The sequence below is a fragment of the Protopterus annectens genome, chromosome 5.part0 (assembly GCF_019279795.1).
Source record: "Protopterus annectens isolate FY-2018-M chromosome 5.part0, PAN1.0, whole genome shotgun sequence".
NCBI lineage: Eukaryota > Metazoa > Chordata > Ceratodontiformes > Protopteridae > Protopterus > Protopterus annectens.
In genome coordinates this window covers 1,460,688,522-1,460,706,152 of record NC_056735.1, presented here as the reverse complement: position 1 = coordinate 1,460,706,152, position 17,631 = coordinate 1,460,688,522, and the positions used below count along the sequence as shown (strand labels likewise).

The window sequence follows — 17,631 nt, the reverse complement described above, 5'->3', positions numbered from 1 at the left end:
TCGGGGTGGTCACAAATAATAAAAAATCCTCTGACAATGTTATGATAGACTTGGGGTATATTATCTTCCTCTATGGCTATCTACCCAGTTAGAGAGAAATTCTACACAAATTTACAGATTTCACTACTGAAACATGGATGAATTATTATAGGCTGATGCTAAAATGTTAAAGATCTGCAGGTGCTGTGAAAATTGCAATTTCATCACAGATTCCTCCAGTTATAATCTAGTTTGGACCAGAACTCTATTTCCTTAAAAATATGTTGACGTTCATGGCAGCAGCCTAGTATTACTCTGAAGAGTTTAAACTCTGAAAACTTCAGTGTATAATAAATAAACCGCCCATTATGAAGGCTGCATCTGGTCTTGATGCCAACTTTAGCAGCACTAATAAAGCGGTAGCTGATCTTTAACACAAGACTACCACTCAAGATATCTTTCCACTTTCAGACTTGGTCTACTTATCTCCAACAGCTGCATAGTGTGGGTAGGAGTTTGAAAAGAAGGTGACATGAATCTGTCTTCTAGAATTTCATTATAGTAACTGCCAACCAGGAACAACTAAGAAGAAAACTATCTTTATAGCTACAATCAAGTTTGGTTGGAGAGCAAGTAAAATACCCATTCCTTATTTTGACTAGACTTTGCAGACCAACCTATCTTTGCCTGAAACATACATGTAGTAAATTAGGTGCAATGTTTTTTTTCAGTTCTCCTCCAAGAATACTAAAGGAATCAAATTAGAAATTAAACTGTGCATTAAAAATAAGGCAAACGACTGCATCATTGCTTTTATTCCAGCACCCACATATTATCAGGTTATATTATGAGGTTCAGTCTACTCAAAACATCATCTTGGAACAGAAATAATCCAGTTTGTTAGGTCAGCATTTTGTAACATAGATCATCTACTAAGACAATTTATTTATTTTTTTTGCAATCTGGCTTCTTACCTGATTTTCAAAAAGAAGCAAAAATGTTGGCCAGCTACATGATTATTTCTGTCTTCCATTCTTAAGGAAAGTAAAGTTGTTAAAAGTGTTTCTTTTTACTTTTCAGTGGAAAAACATTCATTGAGCCCTGATCAGTAGGACCCTTTTATTTTTTGTAAATCCTGATCAAGACAGTTTCTGTAAGGCGATACATTTTCTTGTCTTACTTTGGCATAGTAAAGTTTTTTATTCATCTTTTCAGTATTGTCTGTCACTGTAATCCATGGCAATATTTGGGAATTACTTGGCTTAGTTTGTGAACTTCAGACTATTTCATGTTTTGTGTTTCTTAGCTGATGAATACTGCAGTCAATTTTCATACATGACAAGTATAGCAGTTGTAACATACTAAGAACAAAGACTTTTCCCATTGTGTTTTAACAATGTTGACAGATATAAGCATGTGAAATAAACAGAAGAAGGAAACACAATAGCTTATCAAGCATATCCACAGCTGTATTTAGGTGCCATCACTAGGATTACTACCTGTATCTCTTTAAGCAGGACAGTCCCTATTTCAGCAGTTGTGTCCTGTGGGGGGAGGGGACATGAGAAATGGCAAATGTCCTTAAATTTTACTCCAAAAATATTTCCTATGTTGGTTTCTTATAGTTTAATCAATCAATTATTTGGTGTGTGAAATTCCTTAATATGATATAAAACAATAGGAAAAACTCGAGTTCTATAAAAAGTTAACTTTACCAAGAAAATGAAGTCCATTCCTTTGCACTGGTTATGGGCATGGTTTGCCTTGTAAAATTTAAGTCTTCCCACTTTTGGCATCTGAAAATATGGCAACCTACACGTCACTCACACCCACAGCTATAGGCTGGATGCTGCCATTCACAGCTGTAATTTTATTTATTTATTTATGTAATGTGTTGACCTGGGTGGTGCAGCCTGTTGGTTACATAGAATAAAACAAGTAAAAAGCATGAAGCTTATTTAAAAATAGAAAATAAATCTATACAAATGTATGGACTTTTCTTTCCTTTTAAAGCTGGTTACTAAACTTAAAACTTGTTGAAATATATATACAATCATGTCCAGGGTAGGGAGATGATGGAATGGAATGGCTTGGGTAAGATGAGTAAATGGGTAGTGAAGGATGGATAGAAAGTACTACAGTAATAAGAAAAAAGGGAGAGGGGGGAAGAAAAATGAGGCAAGGAGAAGGGATGGGTTATTAGGTATTTCCTTTGTTCTTGAATCAGACACATTTTCCTTGCTTGAAATGGTACTTTTTGAGTTCTGTTTGGACATTTGGGGAGAGGGTTTGAATTTCTTTAAGGTGAATTCATATTTTTTCTGAGAGCTGTGGTGCTTCTACTGAGGAGCTATGCCTGATACAGTGTAGGGAGTTCCTGCAGGCTAGAAGTGACTGACCTGTGCTTGGAATAGCTCTAACACTGTAGTTTAATATCTGTGCAGCAGGTCTCCCATCTAGGAAGGGAAATTAGTTTTGTTGTAATAGTTTCTGGATAAGTAAGCAAAGTAGCAACTTGGACATTTGTTGGATTGGCAGCCAACTTGAAATGGTCAGGAGTGAATAGTGGTGCTCTCTTCATTGTACATTTAAGAGATAGGAAGCATATATATATATATATATATATATATATATATATATATATATATATATATATATATATATATATATATCTTGAATTTACTTAGGGTGATGTGGTGTTTAAAGTTGACATGTTCTTTGAGCTAGATCCTGAGGTTTCGGGGACTGTGACTTTGCACTGAGAAAGTAGGCGGAGGGGGTACATCCTGCCAATTTTTGTTATGTCCCAAAGAACATAGCCTTGGCTTTTTTTTCTGTTAAGTATAAGCTTATGCTCTAGAACAGAAGCTGCTGGTAAACGAGGGATAATTAGTAAGGCATATCAAATATTGCAGGTTAATTATAGCAACCAATCAGAGGAGGTTAGAAAAGACTGGGAAGCAAAATAGGATAAACAATTCACAAGAAAATAATGGGAGGACATATGTATGGCTCCTGAATATGCAGCAAAGTCGAGTAGATTTAGGATTTTTGCTTGGAACTGTTTGCAGAGATATTTTTATACTCCAAGTAGATTCCAAAAACATTTTCCTCAGGCAAATGCCAAATCTTGGATGTGTGATGGGAAAGATAGAAGTTACTGGGAACGCATGTTTTGGGAGTGTAATCAGTTGGCAGAGTTAAAAAATTCCCTACAGAGTACTCTGTCAGAAATATTGTGTGAGCAAAATGGGTGTAACAAAGGAAATTATTTTTTGAACTGGGATACAGGATCTGAATTGCCTAGACATACTAAGACCTCGTTAAGTTTAATTCTGGTAGCTGCCAAAAATAATTACTAAAAAATGAAAATCAAAGTCTAAACCAATTGTGTTTGAAGTATTGGATATTGTAACAGAGATTAAAGAACTGGAAGTGGGATCTTTAGAAAAGGGTAGGAGGAAATTACATAGAAAACATAGAAATTGGGGGGAACAATACATACAGAATACAGTTTTGGAGGAGCAGTGAGGTTTAAGGGAAGGCAGGAATTGAATAATTTATGTAATGTTGGATTGTTGATGGCTATACAAAAGAATGCATGTGATGAATAGTGTTTGTAACTGGGAACATGTTAATATGGTTTGTTTTCTTTTATATAAATTTACGTTTGTCTTAAGTGATAATTCAATAAAGGTGTTAAAAAAACATGATGAAAGCAGTCTGGAAGAAGTATGCTGAGCAGCGATTGGTGTTACTATGCTGCCTGTCAGCTATAGCATCTGAGGATCAAGCCTCGTCGTCAGCTACAGTCCAAGTGTAGTTTACATGTTCTCTCCATGTCCAACTGGGCTTCATCCAAAGGCTACAATAGTTATGATGGAATTTTTCTCTTATGTATCCCTTGGTATTTTCTGTGGAACCCTTTCTCCAGGACTCCCTTATTAATGGACATTTGGTTTACTCAGTTATACTTAGTTAACAAACTGGAACACAATAAAAATAAATTAATAAATAAAATGCTCACGACTTAGACTAGCTGTATACAAACTAATTCCTCAAGAAATGTTTCCTATATACCAGGAACAAAGGCATCTTTCAGGAGTATCTGCAATATGAGATAACTTTACATAAGAGTGACAGTTTGCCTTTAGTCGAACACTGATTTGCATAATTTGCTAATGAAGTGCCAATGCCTGCTGCTCAAATTATCCCCTTTAACAGTACATACTATGAAGGATGGATGCAGCTACTCTGAAGAAGGCAAGTGACAGTTGTAGAATTATAAATGTCCTCAGATAGGCCAATGTAGACAAGGAAAAACAGAATATAGTTTTATTAAAATAAAAATAAAAAATCCTCCTATAATCTTTCTGGTACCACATTATTACAACACACAACCTAGTTTGTGTGTGTGTGTGTGTGTGTGTGTGTGTGTGTGTGTGTGTGTGTGTGTGTGTGTGTGTGCGTATTTCTGCTTGCCTGTTTGATTCTGAGTTTTTTCTGGATGCTTTGGGTTGCAATAATGATTTTAAAATGTGGTTATTGCCAAGAAACAAATACAATATGGTGATCACAACTGTTGTGTGAAGTATCAGAACACAAAGTTAAACGAAAATGGCTTCTTTCCATTAATTAAATGTAATGTGTGATGTAATACCTAGTGTGTTTTTTCTCCCAAACCCTGTACCAGCTCAGAGGCATAGAGGGTTTGTCCCTGTTTATACCCCAGACAATCCAGGCTAGATTAGTACTAAGGTTCTAGAAAAGCCAGATGGGGAGGGATAGGAGTGACCACTGCTGGTTCTCCCATTTAGGGTGGAGGGACATTTTGATGGAGCCTTGCAACAAAAGCCCTGCTTACAGGAAAGTCCTGGACTACAGAAAGTACAATTGTGTGCAGTGTGCTTATCACAGCAACTGATTTTGCTGATTTTGTTAGACCTTCTAGGAAATGATACAGTATCACTGAAAAAATAATACCTGGGTTATGACTATATCACTGTTAATTTCTGGCCAGAAAATGCATGAACACTGGCTAGCTCCCCCTCTTTGTGTAACAACAAAAGTCTTGCATTGGAATGTACTGAATATGGCTCCCCTTGTACATCCCATAGTGGTACATACTCTCGCTGGTTCTTGGAGACAGAAATTCCTCAATAGGGAAGATTAAATGTTGCAGACATGCAACCCTTTTGATGCATGACTAAATAAACCATGCCATTTTGCCTTAAATAAATAATTTACACTAAAACAGAACAGAAAGGCTTAAAAATAGTATTAAGATCATTTACTACTGTAAAAATACAATAACAATAGCTGAAAATAAAAATAAAAATACTTGGTCATAGTACTTCGTCATAATAAAAAAAAAAATCACTCAGTCAAAGATTGATAGATGAGACCACTCTTGACACCCTTAAGATTCACGTCTGGGGGTAATGGGAAAGGCTGACAGAACTGGCAAAGGACATAGGGCACTGATGTAGGAGTGGCACAGTATGAAGTAAAAGTGGGGGCAAAACACATGACCCTTATTAATGTCAATGTTGTAGATGTAAGACAATAACATGAAGAGGAAAACATCAAACACAAATTCTGGATGAAGAGAAATACTCCCTGAATGTAATAAATGCAGTAAGTGGTAATAGTTTGTCAATATGAGCATTAACTGTTCAACATATATCATGTTATTCATGCATGCTGCCAGAACAGATGTATGCTTTGTCTGAATATTCTACATTTGTGCATGCTGCTAGAACAGATGTATGCTGTGTCTGTATATCCTACATTTGTGCATGCTGCTAGAACAGATGTATGCTGTGTCTGTATATCCTACATTTGTGCATGCTGCTAGAACAGATGTATGCTGTGTCTGTATATCCTACATTTGTGCATGTTGCTAGAACAGATGTATGCTTTGTCTGTATATCCTACATTTGTGCATGGTGCTAGAACAGATGTATGCTTTGTCTGTATAGCCTACATAAAGTGTAACAATAGCGTCTGCTTTGTTACATTGGACAACTACAAAGAGCACTGGAGTGTTTGGAAAGTCACAAATGAACACACATTGTACACTAAAAAGTGCATTATTGACAGAGGATGCAAGCCTTACATGCAGGAAACAATAGGTGATATGAAAGTAAAACCAGCTGTAAATTAAAAATGAACTGATTAGGCTTGTCAGAAATGTTTAAGTCTCATCTTAGAGTGATTTCTGGGGAGAAGTTCTAAGCAACTTCAAATGCAAAGAAGACATATTGGTAAGAGTGAATTTGCTCTCATGCAGAATAAAGTTGGATGAAAGCTGTTGTTGTTGTGGAGTTTGCCTCCCTGAGTGGACAGCTACTGAGTCTTTCCTACCTGTGAAACTGGTACTATGTGTGCCGTGAAGATGCAAAAAGGAAACACTTGTGAGCCATGGGCATATTTTGGCAAGGCTTTCAGATAATCTGCACATGTATTTTGTTGCCCGGGAATGAAGCCATTCTGAACCATTTTCCACAAAGCTGCAAGTAATGTTTAATGGTTCTCCTGAATTTATTTTAAGTTTTTTTTTACTTCTGTTTTGCCAAGAAGAGTGTGTTCTTCTTTACTTCCCTTGTAATTAAACTTATACTGGATCCTGAACAAAATGCTTTTAGAACTGCTCAAGCCAGCTTTATTGGGACCTTGTCATATGCTTTCTCCAAATTTCAGATTTAATCATTAAACACGAAAATATTAAAGGAAATGATTTTAATTCATACCGTTAATGCTGGAATAGTGCTTATCTTTCAGATGCAGTAATAGCATTAATGAGGTCAAAAGGAAGGCGTGGTTGTCTTTATTTTCAGAAAAAAGTATTGGAAGAACAAGTAACAAACCAGTATCCTTAAATGAGGTTGGCTGTAACTTTTGGGAACTGGACACTATTAGTATCTCTGCAGTGCATATATAGGGTAAGGAAGTGCTGATGGAAGAATGGGACTTTTTTATGTTAACCTAAAATTGCATCTGCAGTTTTGAAATAAAGAGAGGGAGAGTGGGAATGAGAGAGAAACAGACTGCCAGACTGGATACCTGAAAGTCATTAAGCCATACAGACATTAGCAAACTCCACAGAGTTAGGAGACCAGCCACTGGTCTGCTATTCATCTGTACAATCAAAGGAATCTGTTGTAGTCTGCTAACCATAAGTATGATTTTGTACTGTATATTGCACTTTTAAAGTGTATTTTTGCTATATTGCTGATTTTCTAAAACTGTTCTTGCTGATTTGTTGCATTTGTCTACTGTAGCATAGACTAGAGTCAGACCTGCTGAATCTGGTTCTGTTTGTTAAATTGATCACTAAACCAGGCTATTTTTTGTTGGAGAGGGCCCCCCTGCAGCCTTGTGGCTGGAGAGTACAGTTAGGATTCATCTGTTTGAAGGTTGCTGTACAGGGCTCAGTTTTGAGCTTTTTTATTGGTTAAATTATTTAATTCAGTTTGCTCACTGTTGCTACATAAGCCCTGTGTTTGCACGTGTTCGCGTTTGTTTTAACCCAACTCCACAGAGTTAGCTGACCAGCCACTGCTCAGCTGTATTCATCTGTTTTTGAGTAGCACCCCTCCATGCACCACTGTGCACTACAGTGCAGTGGGGGTAACCATTGGTAGTTATAGATGCAAAAACTTCAGTATATAAAATTTCCCATAGTAGCTTCCCATGATCCAGGTTAGAAGTCCTTAAATTGCACTTAGCTGCTCAGAGAGGACCTCAGCTGTGCTTTTGTCCATTAAACAGTCCTAAAACCACCAAATCTACAATAGTCTCATACTATTTACAGAACCTCCACTAGTATAGACCCTTTATAGAGCATCCCATCACCACAGACCCTGTTTAGAGCACCCGGTTATACCATACAGCTCCATTTTCTCTGTCTGACTGTGAAAACAGGATTTAACCGAGCATTATGGATGGTCAGTGTCCCTCCTTTTCTCCTACCAGCCATGAGTATTCTGAGGCAGTATAGCAACTCCCCCACATACACTGACAACCCTCTACTCCTAAATCACCCAAGTAAAATTTGTGTGAGATGCATATACACTTAGAATCTGGAATCCTTGCTCTCTTGCATACAAAACAGTAACACTGAACAGGTTGTCAGCTCACATACTACACCTCTTATGCAAACCATGCACTCAACACATAAGCCATCATATGCAGAGGTACTCACCAAAAGCCTACTTAAACACCAGCGATCTTCCAAACACAAACATGCTACACCTAATACAGCACCTAGAGCCCTCAATACACATAAAAACACAAACACTAGTGTCTCACCAAATAAACCCATAAGGCAAAGCACGTCTAAACCAATTTTTTTAGTCATAGGTGACTCCATTGTGAGATACACAGATGTTCCACTCACCAGGCTGGACAAGGAGAAGGTTATGGTCAGTTGTCTATTGGGTGTCAGGATCCATCAGATCAGAAATGCACTCAAGTCTGTCAGCAAGAAGTACTGTTATGACTCCTTTATAGTTCATGTTGTTGTGAATGACTTGAGATGTACACCAATGGACTATATGAAGAGATACATGATTGAGCTCTATGAATATGTCTCCAAGGCAGGTATGACCCTAGCCTTGAGCAGCATTCTGCCTTCATCTAGGATAATACCATAATATAAACAAAAAATGATTGACTTCAACAATTGGCTTAGTTTCTGGTGTCATTCTAAGGGGATCCAGTTCCTGTCAGTCTTGGATGACATGATTGATAGACCATGCTGCTTTGTCAGAGACAGACTTCACCTGTCACCTCTAGGCTTCTGGTTACTAGCTAAGGCACTTGCCTCCCCAATAATGCCTTTTTAGGCAATGTTTCAAGAACAAAATTTTCAACATGAAAATATTGCTCACAAATAAGTTAAAGGTTACGCTGGTAAACTTTAGGAGTTTAAATCAGAAACTACACTCGCTGGCAGCACTTCTCTTCTCTCTCTGGAGAATGTTGATGTATGTGCAGTCACAGAAACTTGGTTCAGGGCTGCAGACACTACCCCAGTCTTGCAAGGCTACAATGCCTTCTATACTTTCAAACTGCAAAATGAATGTGTGAAAACCAAAGAAGACGGAGTATCTGTCTTCATCAAAGATAACTAAATAATCAAACATAACCAATATAAAATAAAATATAATATAAAATATAACTAGATAATCAAAGATAACTTCTTTTGCATTTCAAATGTATGTGTATTTCATTTTTTTTGCTTTTTTTTGTGCTAACAATACAATTGTATAACATTTTTTTTGCTTGTTTGTAAATTGTTTAAGTGTGCAATTTGTTTGTAATATAGAGCTTTTCTCCCCAGGCCTCCACTGAAAACGGGCTTTCAGGCTCAGTGGACATCCCCGGTTATCAAACTGGAAATAAATAAATAAATAAATAACAACTACACCTCTAGACTGGTTAGACAGGAAAACTCCATGGAGTTACTCCAAGTTCAACTAACTGTGAGTAAGACCCCCTCCCTTCAAGTCATCATTAGCTATAGGCCTCCTTCAATGAACCAAGATTCCCACATTGCTTATTTGGACCTACTTGAGTCAGACAAATTACAACCAAACACACTAGCCATGGGTGATTTTTTAACTATCCCTTGATTGACCAGGAAACTTACACGAGTGCCAACATGCTCACACAAAGGTTCCTGGACTTTGTTAACATTAATACCTGGGAACAAATAGTGTGTAACCCCATAAGAGGCTCAAATATTCTCAACCTGATCCACATAGGTGAACATTGCACTACCATAAGTATAGGACCTTCACTAGTTAAATCTGATCACAAATCAGTCACATTTGAAGTAGTTGTAACACCTGAGCCCCTCTTAGGTGAAATCAGGCTAAAAAGTTTCATCAAACCTAATTATACCCTCCTAAGGGATAGCATAAACAAATTTCCAAGCTCCTGTTCCCACAGATGGTATTGGCAACTATAGTAAGACATACACAAATGCCCTGTACAATCACTTAAAAAATGTATTGACACTGCTGTAACTGATAGGATCAAAACAAGATCCTCAAGAAAAAAGCAAGCCTCCCTGGTGGACATCTAGCATTAATAAGTTATACAACAAGATGAAGAAGTTGCTGTCTTAGATTAAAAAAGAGAAGTCCCATCACTGGAAGAACACCCTCCTCTGCTTGAACAAATAAATAAGACAACACGTAAAATCCTCTAAGGGTAACTTCAAAAAAACATTTAACAACCATAGCTAAGGATAACCATAAGGTATTCTTCAGCTATATATGTAACCTAAAAGGTAGGACCAAAACATGTGCTGAACTAGCTGTGGATGGCATCAAACACACTGAATTTGCAAAAATAGCTAACCTATTAGCTAACAGGTTGGCTGAAAATTTCACCCCCTGTCCCCTCCAAACATTCCACAAAGCATTCCCTCTACAACTCCCCCACCTTGCATCTCCAACGAGCAAGTCATTAATGCTCTCTCCAAGGCCAGAAACACAGCCTCTATGGACCAGATGGTATTCCTGGTTGCATTTTAAATGGTCTAGAACATAAGTTAGCAACTCCATTAGGTACTCTATTCAACCACAGCCTGAGTACTGGTTTTGTCCCTGCTGAATGGAAAACAGTAACAGTCATTCCCCTTCATAAAGGGTGTACAGAAACAGACACTGGGAATTACAGACCCATAAGCTTAACCGACCTTACCTGTAATAAGTTAGCAACTCCATTAGGTACTCTATTCAACCACAGCCTGAGTACTGGTTTTGTCCCTGCTGAATGGAAAACAGTAACAGTCATTCCCCTTCATAAAGGGTGTACAGAAACAGACACTGGGAACTACAGACCCATAAGCTTAACCGACCTTACCTGTAATGCCATGGACTGAATCATCATGGACCTTATAAATAAGGACATAGGTGATCTCCAGACCCAAGGACCTAGGTGATCTCCAGACCCTTGGACATAGGTGATCTCCAGACCCTTGATCCGACACAGTTTAGTCTTTAAACACAAAAGCCAGAATAAGTAGCTGGATTGAACCCACTCAAAGTAATGCAGGCTGAAAATCACCACACAGTTGTAGAATGCAGAATCCACTTTATTAACTTCAGACCAAAAAAATCCAAGGATGAGTGCTTTCGTCCAGAAAGATCTAGACTTCATCAGACAATTTACTCCACATAGTTACTTCCTTCTTATACAGTTCAAACAGGAAGTTCCACCCAGTTATAAACTAATCAATTATGTCATTAAAAGCGCAATATTTACAGCCACTGAATTTAAAAAGCAGACAATGTGGGGTAAATTGTCTAATGAAGTCTAGATCTTTCTGGACGAAAGCACTCATCCTTGGATTTTTTTGGTCTGAAGTTAATAAAGTGGATTCTGCATTCTACAACTGTGTGGTGATTTGCAGCCTGCATTACTTTGAGTGGGTTCAATCCAGCTACTTCTTCTGGCTTTTGTGTTTATCTGCTTCAGTTTGTGCTTTGTGACTTTTTTTGCAGTTTGCTTTTTGTCAAAGGCAGGTCATGCCTGTGAAAACTGGTAGACTTCTTCAAAAACATCACCAGAGCCATAGACAAAGGCAAATCTATGCATACAGCCTACATTGACTTAGTCAAGGCCATTTACACTCTCCCATTTGAATATCAACCATTATGTCATCGGGTGGTTTCATAACTGGCTCACCAACAGATCACACTCTGTCAAAGTTGGGAACTTTACCTCAACCAGCAGAACTGTCACCAGTGAGGTTCCACAGGGATCAGTGGTGGGCCACCTATTGTTTGGAATATACTTCTCAGAAGAACAGGCCAAAACAGAGGGTCTGTGGCTGAACATATTTTTTGCAAATTAGGTGCAATCACTGAATCTGCAAACAATGTCAATATACTTCAAGAGGGACTTACACAAACCAAAGATTGCTGCCAAAGCCATGGACTCAAACTCAATGCTAAAATATGCATTATTATCCCCTTCGATAAAAACGATACCCCTGCAGACTATCATATAAATAATAATACCCTAAATAAAAAAATCTGCAGTGAGAGACTTGGGAATAGAAGGTGACTATAGCCTAAAATCTGACCACTGTGTGCCTACTGTGGTAAGGAAGGCATTCTATGTTGCACACCTCATTAGCAAAGGTATTGCCTCAAGAATGAAAGAGGTCATAAGACCCCTGTTCTTGACTCTCATCAGGCCAATAATTGAGTAGAATGCTCTCTTTGGTATGTACCTTACCAGGCACCTGCATCAACTTGAGAGACCTCAGAGATTTCTACCCAAGAAATTCAGGGTCTCCAGCACATGTCATACATTGTCAGACTGAAGTCACTGTCAGTGTATTCGGTAGTGTACAGACTACGTAGAGGAGACTTGTGCCTGTTCCACAGAGCAATCTCATATCCAAACCAAATGGAAATGCTGCACATCTGCAAGTTAAATGGGACAAGGGTCATTTGCTCCAGGGACCTTGACCTGACCTGCGGCATAAAAAGGACTTGCTGGAGAGACTGATATGTCTCTCAGAGGTAGCCACTCCTCTGGAATAGGCTACCAATTCACATCAAACAAAGCCCCTCTATGACCCTGTTTAAGCATAGCCTGGATGACTGGATGGGAAACCATAAATTCCTTGCTGGGGATTTCACATATGACCCTCCTAGATATGGGCAGTCATTGCTAACTAAGATCTTGATTTTAGGCAAGATCCTTTATGTTGGGTTTCTCTAATATTATACTGGGTCCACACGACAAGGCTTATAAAGACCTTCGGGTTAATAGCCCAGTAACCACCTATGTGATAGTGAAGGTGCTGGCAATGGGGGAGGAGGAACTGGATTTATTCTTTGACCAAACAGAAAAATAAGTAAATGGCAGTAAATAGAAGGCATGCTTACCATATGCAATGTGAAAGGGAAATACCGCATATGTATAGAATTCAATGCATGCAAAATACTACACACAAATACTCTCATAAGACACAGGGGCTGGCAGCAGTGGAAGCGGATGCTTCAGAATTCAGTATTTCCATCTCATGATTTAACTCATGAGTTGGTGCTTTTAAACTGGCAGGAGAAGCTAACCAAAGTTATTGATTACAGCCTTTATGTGAGGCCTTGGAACTATGATTTAAACTACCTGTTGAATAAATCTGTTTATCATTCATTCTGTCTTAGATGAGGAACAATTTTGTGAACTGCCAGGCAGTAAAATCTTCATAGGCAGATGCATCCAAGTTGTAGTGATTGGCATTTGTTGCGAATGCACAGTAATAGAATGCTGGCAACATTAAAAAACTTAGTATATTCAACATACAGCTAAAGCAGATATTCCTGCTCAGCTGGTTTATCCTTTCTATGATTTCCTCACTGTCTCCACTTTTATGTTAAACAAAATAAATAAAATATACTGTCTCCACATTTAAGTTAAACAAAATAAAATATACTGTCTCCACTTTTAAGTTAAACAAAATAAATAAAATAATCTCAACTACTATTAAATATTTGCAGACATTCTTCTGGAAATTTCATCTGTTCTAATTTAAAGACTACGAAAAATGTGAAAGCAATATATATTTACGATAGAGTTTCATAGAGCCATATTGAACAGTTTTGTCAGCATTGTACTTTTCTCTTTTCAGTTGTCTTCATCGTTGGAAGCGGCATGTATAAGAAGAACTCTCCACAGGGAAACATAATGCTTCAGGTGTCCAAGTGCATTGGGGTAAGTCATCTGCTTAACTAGGTCATTATTTTATGAAAAGCTATTTTACTTAATACATGTGAACAAATTAACGTGCTGCTGGAAGTTGACCCAAGCTCCATCAAGTTTGTTAGAGTGTTGCAACTATTCAGTAAGCAAATGCCCCTCTCTTATCCCTTCCTCTTTCCTTTTCCATTTGACCTAGACAACCATGAACTAATCTGCACCATACCATTCCCACATGTGAGCATTTCAGTTTTAGACTGGTCTTTTCGTTAAAAAAGAACATTCTTTAATTAGACCTGAAGCATTCCTCTCCAACGTCTTTGTATTCTCATTCCCCCTTTCGGAACTCTTTAACACTATTCCTTCCACATGTCCCTTGACAGTGTGGAATGACTGTATCATATCGTATCGTATTGTATCATATCGTATCATATCATATCGTATCATATCGTATCATATCATATCATATCATATCATATCATATCATATCATATCATATCATATCGTATCATATCGTATCGTATCATATCATATCATATCATATCATATCATATCATATCATATCATATCATATCATATCGTATCATATCATATCATATCGTATCATATCGTATCGTATCGCATCATATCATGTCATATCATATATTGTATCATATCATATCATATCATATCGTATCGTATCATATCATATCATATTGTATCATATTGTATCATATCATATTATATCATATCAATGTGTGTTCAAAATTGATCCATGATCTCAGATGAGATCATTACCAGCCATTCCCCACAATGACAAACTCCCAAAAAACTGTCTCCAATCCATAAGTCCAATTTGATTTTCAATTCTCTGTGCTATCCACTTGTCTAATTTCTGATGGTAATACGTTCCATATCCAGCTCTAGTAAAAAAGATTCCTATCCAGTTTAAATCTCATCACCTGCAAGTCTTTAGTGAGCCTTTTTTTCCTGGTGCTCTTTTCATGCTTCAAAAAGAACATTCCTAGTGTGGAACCAATTTCCTTATTTGTTAAACTTTTCAACACACCAATTAAATCACCAAAACTTACTGTCTGAAATGCTCTGAAAATAATTTAAGCCCCCTAAGTCTTTCCTCATAAATTAAACTTGACATTCCCTTTGCATTTTCAATGACATTTTTTTTTACTTTTTTCCCCGTCTATAACTATCTGTCCTGGAATACATATATAAGCCAGTGCCATATTCCATTAGCAGTGTTATGCTGAATTTATAAATGGAAAGAATTCCCATAACAATTCTTGAGAAAACAGTTCTCATTAGCATTCTATATCTTATATCCATATTCTATTGTTCACTTTATACCCATATTAATTATTCATAATATACCCATATTATCAATTAATATATTCGTATTCACTTGCTCAGTATGTGGGTGACATAACACATTCTCTGGTATTATCCTAAATGTACCTCATGGAGTTACACAACGGTCTTTTAATAAACTAGAGAAATGGCAGAAATAATCTCAACTAATATTACATGTTAACAACAGCAAGAAACAGAGTGCAGCAGAGCCACGAGTAGTAATAAATCAGATTTATTACTACTTATGGCTCTGGTACACTCTGGTTTTTGCTGTAGTTACTATGTTTGTGGAGAGGCCAGATTTGCTGCCAGTTTCCCTATTTTTGCTGTGTATTAAATGTTAACAAGGCAGAAATCATCCTCCGTGCAGCTGATATGGTTGATAAAATTGTTTAACATCATCAGTCAAATCTCTTTGTTTCCCCAAATAGAGCAACTCCACCGAAGAAAACTTTTAGGAGTCATTACAGACCAACTTCTCAAGCAGAGTTACCACGCTAGCTACTTAATAAGTAAAACAACCAAAACTGAGATTGTTGTAGAATGCTAACCCTACCTATAAAAAGAATTGTTAATAACAGCAGCTTATACTTTCCTGTTATCAAGCTTGACATATCATTACCTGTACTACCAAATATTCATAAAACTAAACAAAAAACTTAAAACAGTGCTATAATAAAATGGTCCCATGTGCAGCAAATCCTCCAAGGAAAAACACATCACTGTGCTGCTGTTGAAAAGACTGACTGACTACAACTTCAGAATGTACTCAAAATGTCACAGTTAAAGACAATGCATCACAGTACCTTCAGGACTGAAAAAAAGTGTCCTGGCATTAAAAATAGTGTACAAATATACAACTCAAGAGCAACAATACTTGGATCTCTAAATTAGAAGGTAATATTTGTTGAAAAATCGTATAAGTTACTTTAGTGACTCACTGCACGGTGATTATGTAGTATAAGTTTGGATGTTTCTCATTATGAAATATGTCGGGAAAGTATTTAGGAAATGTTCCCACATGAAACTACTGGAACTGTTCATGTACTAATATAATGGAGCTTCCTGCTGAATATTATTTGTAAAGTAACTGAGCCACCAGTATTTTGTACAAATTATGGAAGCCTGCTTAATAATATTATAATTTCTTCATGGTTTCATGGTTTAAGATTTCTGTATATTTGCTATTAGGGCCATACAGTTTCCAGACTGGTTGAATAGGTCAAATCCCCCCATCCAAATATTTTGAGATTTTTAAATGCATTTATTCAACTACTTTTCCTGATTTCTAGGGATAGCTTATTCCATTACTTCGTTATGCTCTGAGGTACGATAGTTACTCAATCCACATGTAAAGCCTGTGCCTCTGGACGTATATTTGTTTTGCAGATTATCAATATTCAGTAACAACCTAACTTCCTCATCATATGTAGATTTATAAGAAAGGCATAATTTCCCATTCAGGTTCCTGTAGCTTATTGAGAAGAGGTCAAACAATTCTAACCAAACTTTATATACAAAACATGAAAATATTGTAATTCTTTTTGTACATTTCCTCATTACACTCTTTAATATTAAGTTGCTCTTCTATCAACTACAAAAGAATGAGTTATATTCCAGGATGAGTGACACCCCCACAACAAAAAGTTTTAATCAGTACTACAAAGTTGCAGGATGAAAATATTTTTAATGTTAATCCTGACATTTTCATAGCCTTGCTCTTCACAAGTTGAACATTTGCTTTAAACGTTAGACTATTAGTAATCTTGACACCAACGTCCTTGTACCCTGAGAAATGAGATAGTTTTGAACCTCCCATACTGATACTTAGTGATGGATTACTTTTACCAAATAACACAATCCTGCTGTTATACTGATTGAATGTTTAGACCAGAATTATTAAAGCAGTTGGGCAGTCCATTAAGATAATTATTACAACTTGCTTCTTCTTTAATGCTAGACAGGGTAACTCCTATTTTAACAGGCTTTCTGTTTAAATGTTGGCACATGAAATGCTGGGTGACAATATGCCAAAAAAGACAGAACCTCTAAGAGAAGAGCAAATGTTGAAAATCTCTGTTCTGATTTAAACTTTTTTTTTGCAGGGGGGAATCCCTGAGAACCTCCTGATGTGGAGACAAACCCCCTCATACTACACAAACTTATATATATTAACTTTGAGATTTTACCCTGGAGAAAGGGAAATATTCCAAGAGATGGCCATCTCGGACTTAATATATGTAAGTTTGTTTTTTCAGCGTCTGTGTTTTCAAATCTTTACCATTTCAATATCATCTGCAAATGTGGAAATCTGGTATGATTTGCAAGATGATAAAAGTGAATTGGGTCCCTGAACAGATCCTTGGGATCACATGAAATAATCATAGTACAGTCTGAGCACTGATTTAATATTTTCAGTCTTTGTTTCCTGTTATAAAGCCATGCTACTTCCCAGCTTATCATACATGAGTCAATACAATGCTTCTTTATTAAATAGTCAGTAATTAAACAGTCAAAGCTATTTAACAGCAGTTTACTAAATACAGATGTTAACAAAGGTAGACTAAAGTTTTTAAT

At 37.0% G+C, this 17,631-nt stretch overlaps 1 protein-coding gene across 1 annotated transcript in view; it reads left to right on the top strand.

The window, feature by feature from the left end:
- SLC15A1 (solute carrier family 15 member 1) overlaps positions 1–17,631 on the top strand; it is a 422,183-nt gene that overhangs the window by 106,513 nt on the left and 298,039 nt on the right. Inside the window, exon 8 of the mRNA XM_044071289.1 lies at positions 13,640–13,722. Coding sequence (XP_043927224.1) covers positions 13,640–13,722 — 83 coding nt within the window. The remainder of the gene's footprint in view (positions 1–13,639; positions 13,723–17,631) is intronic.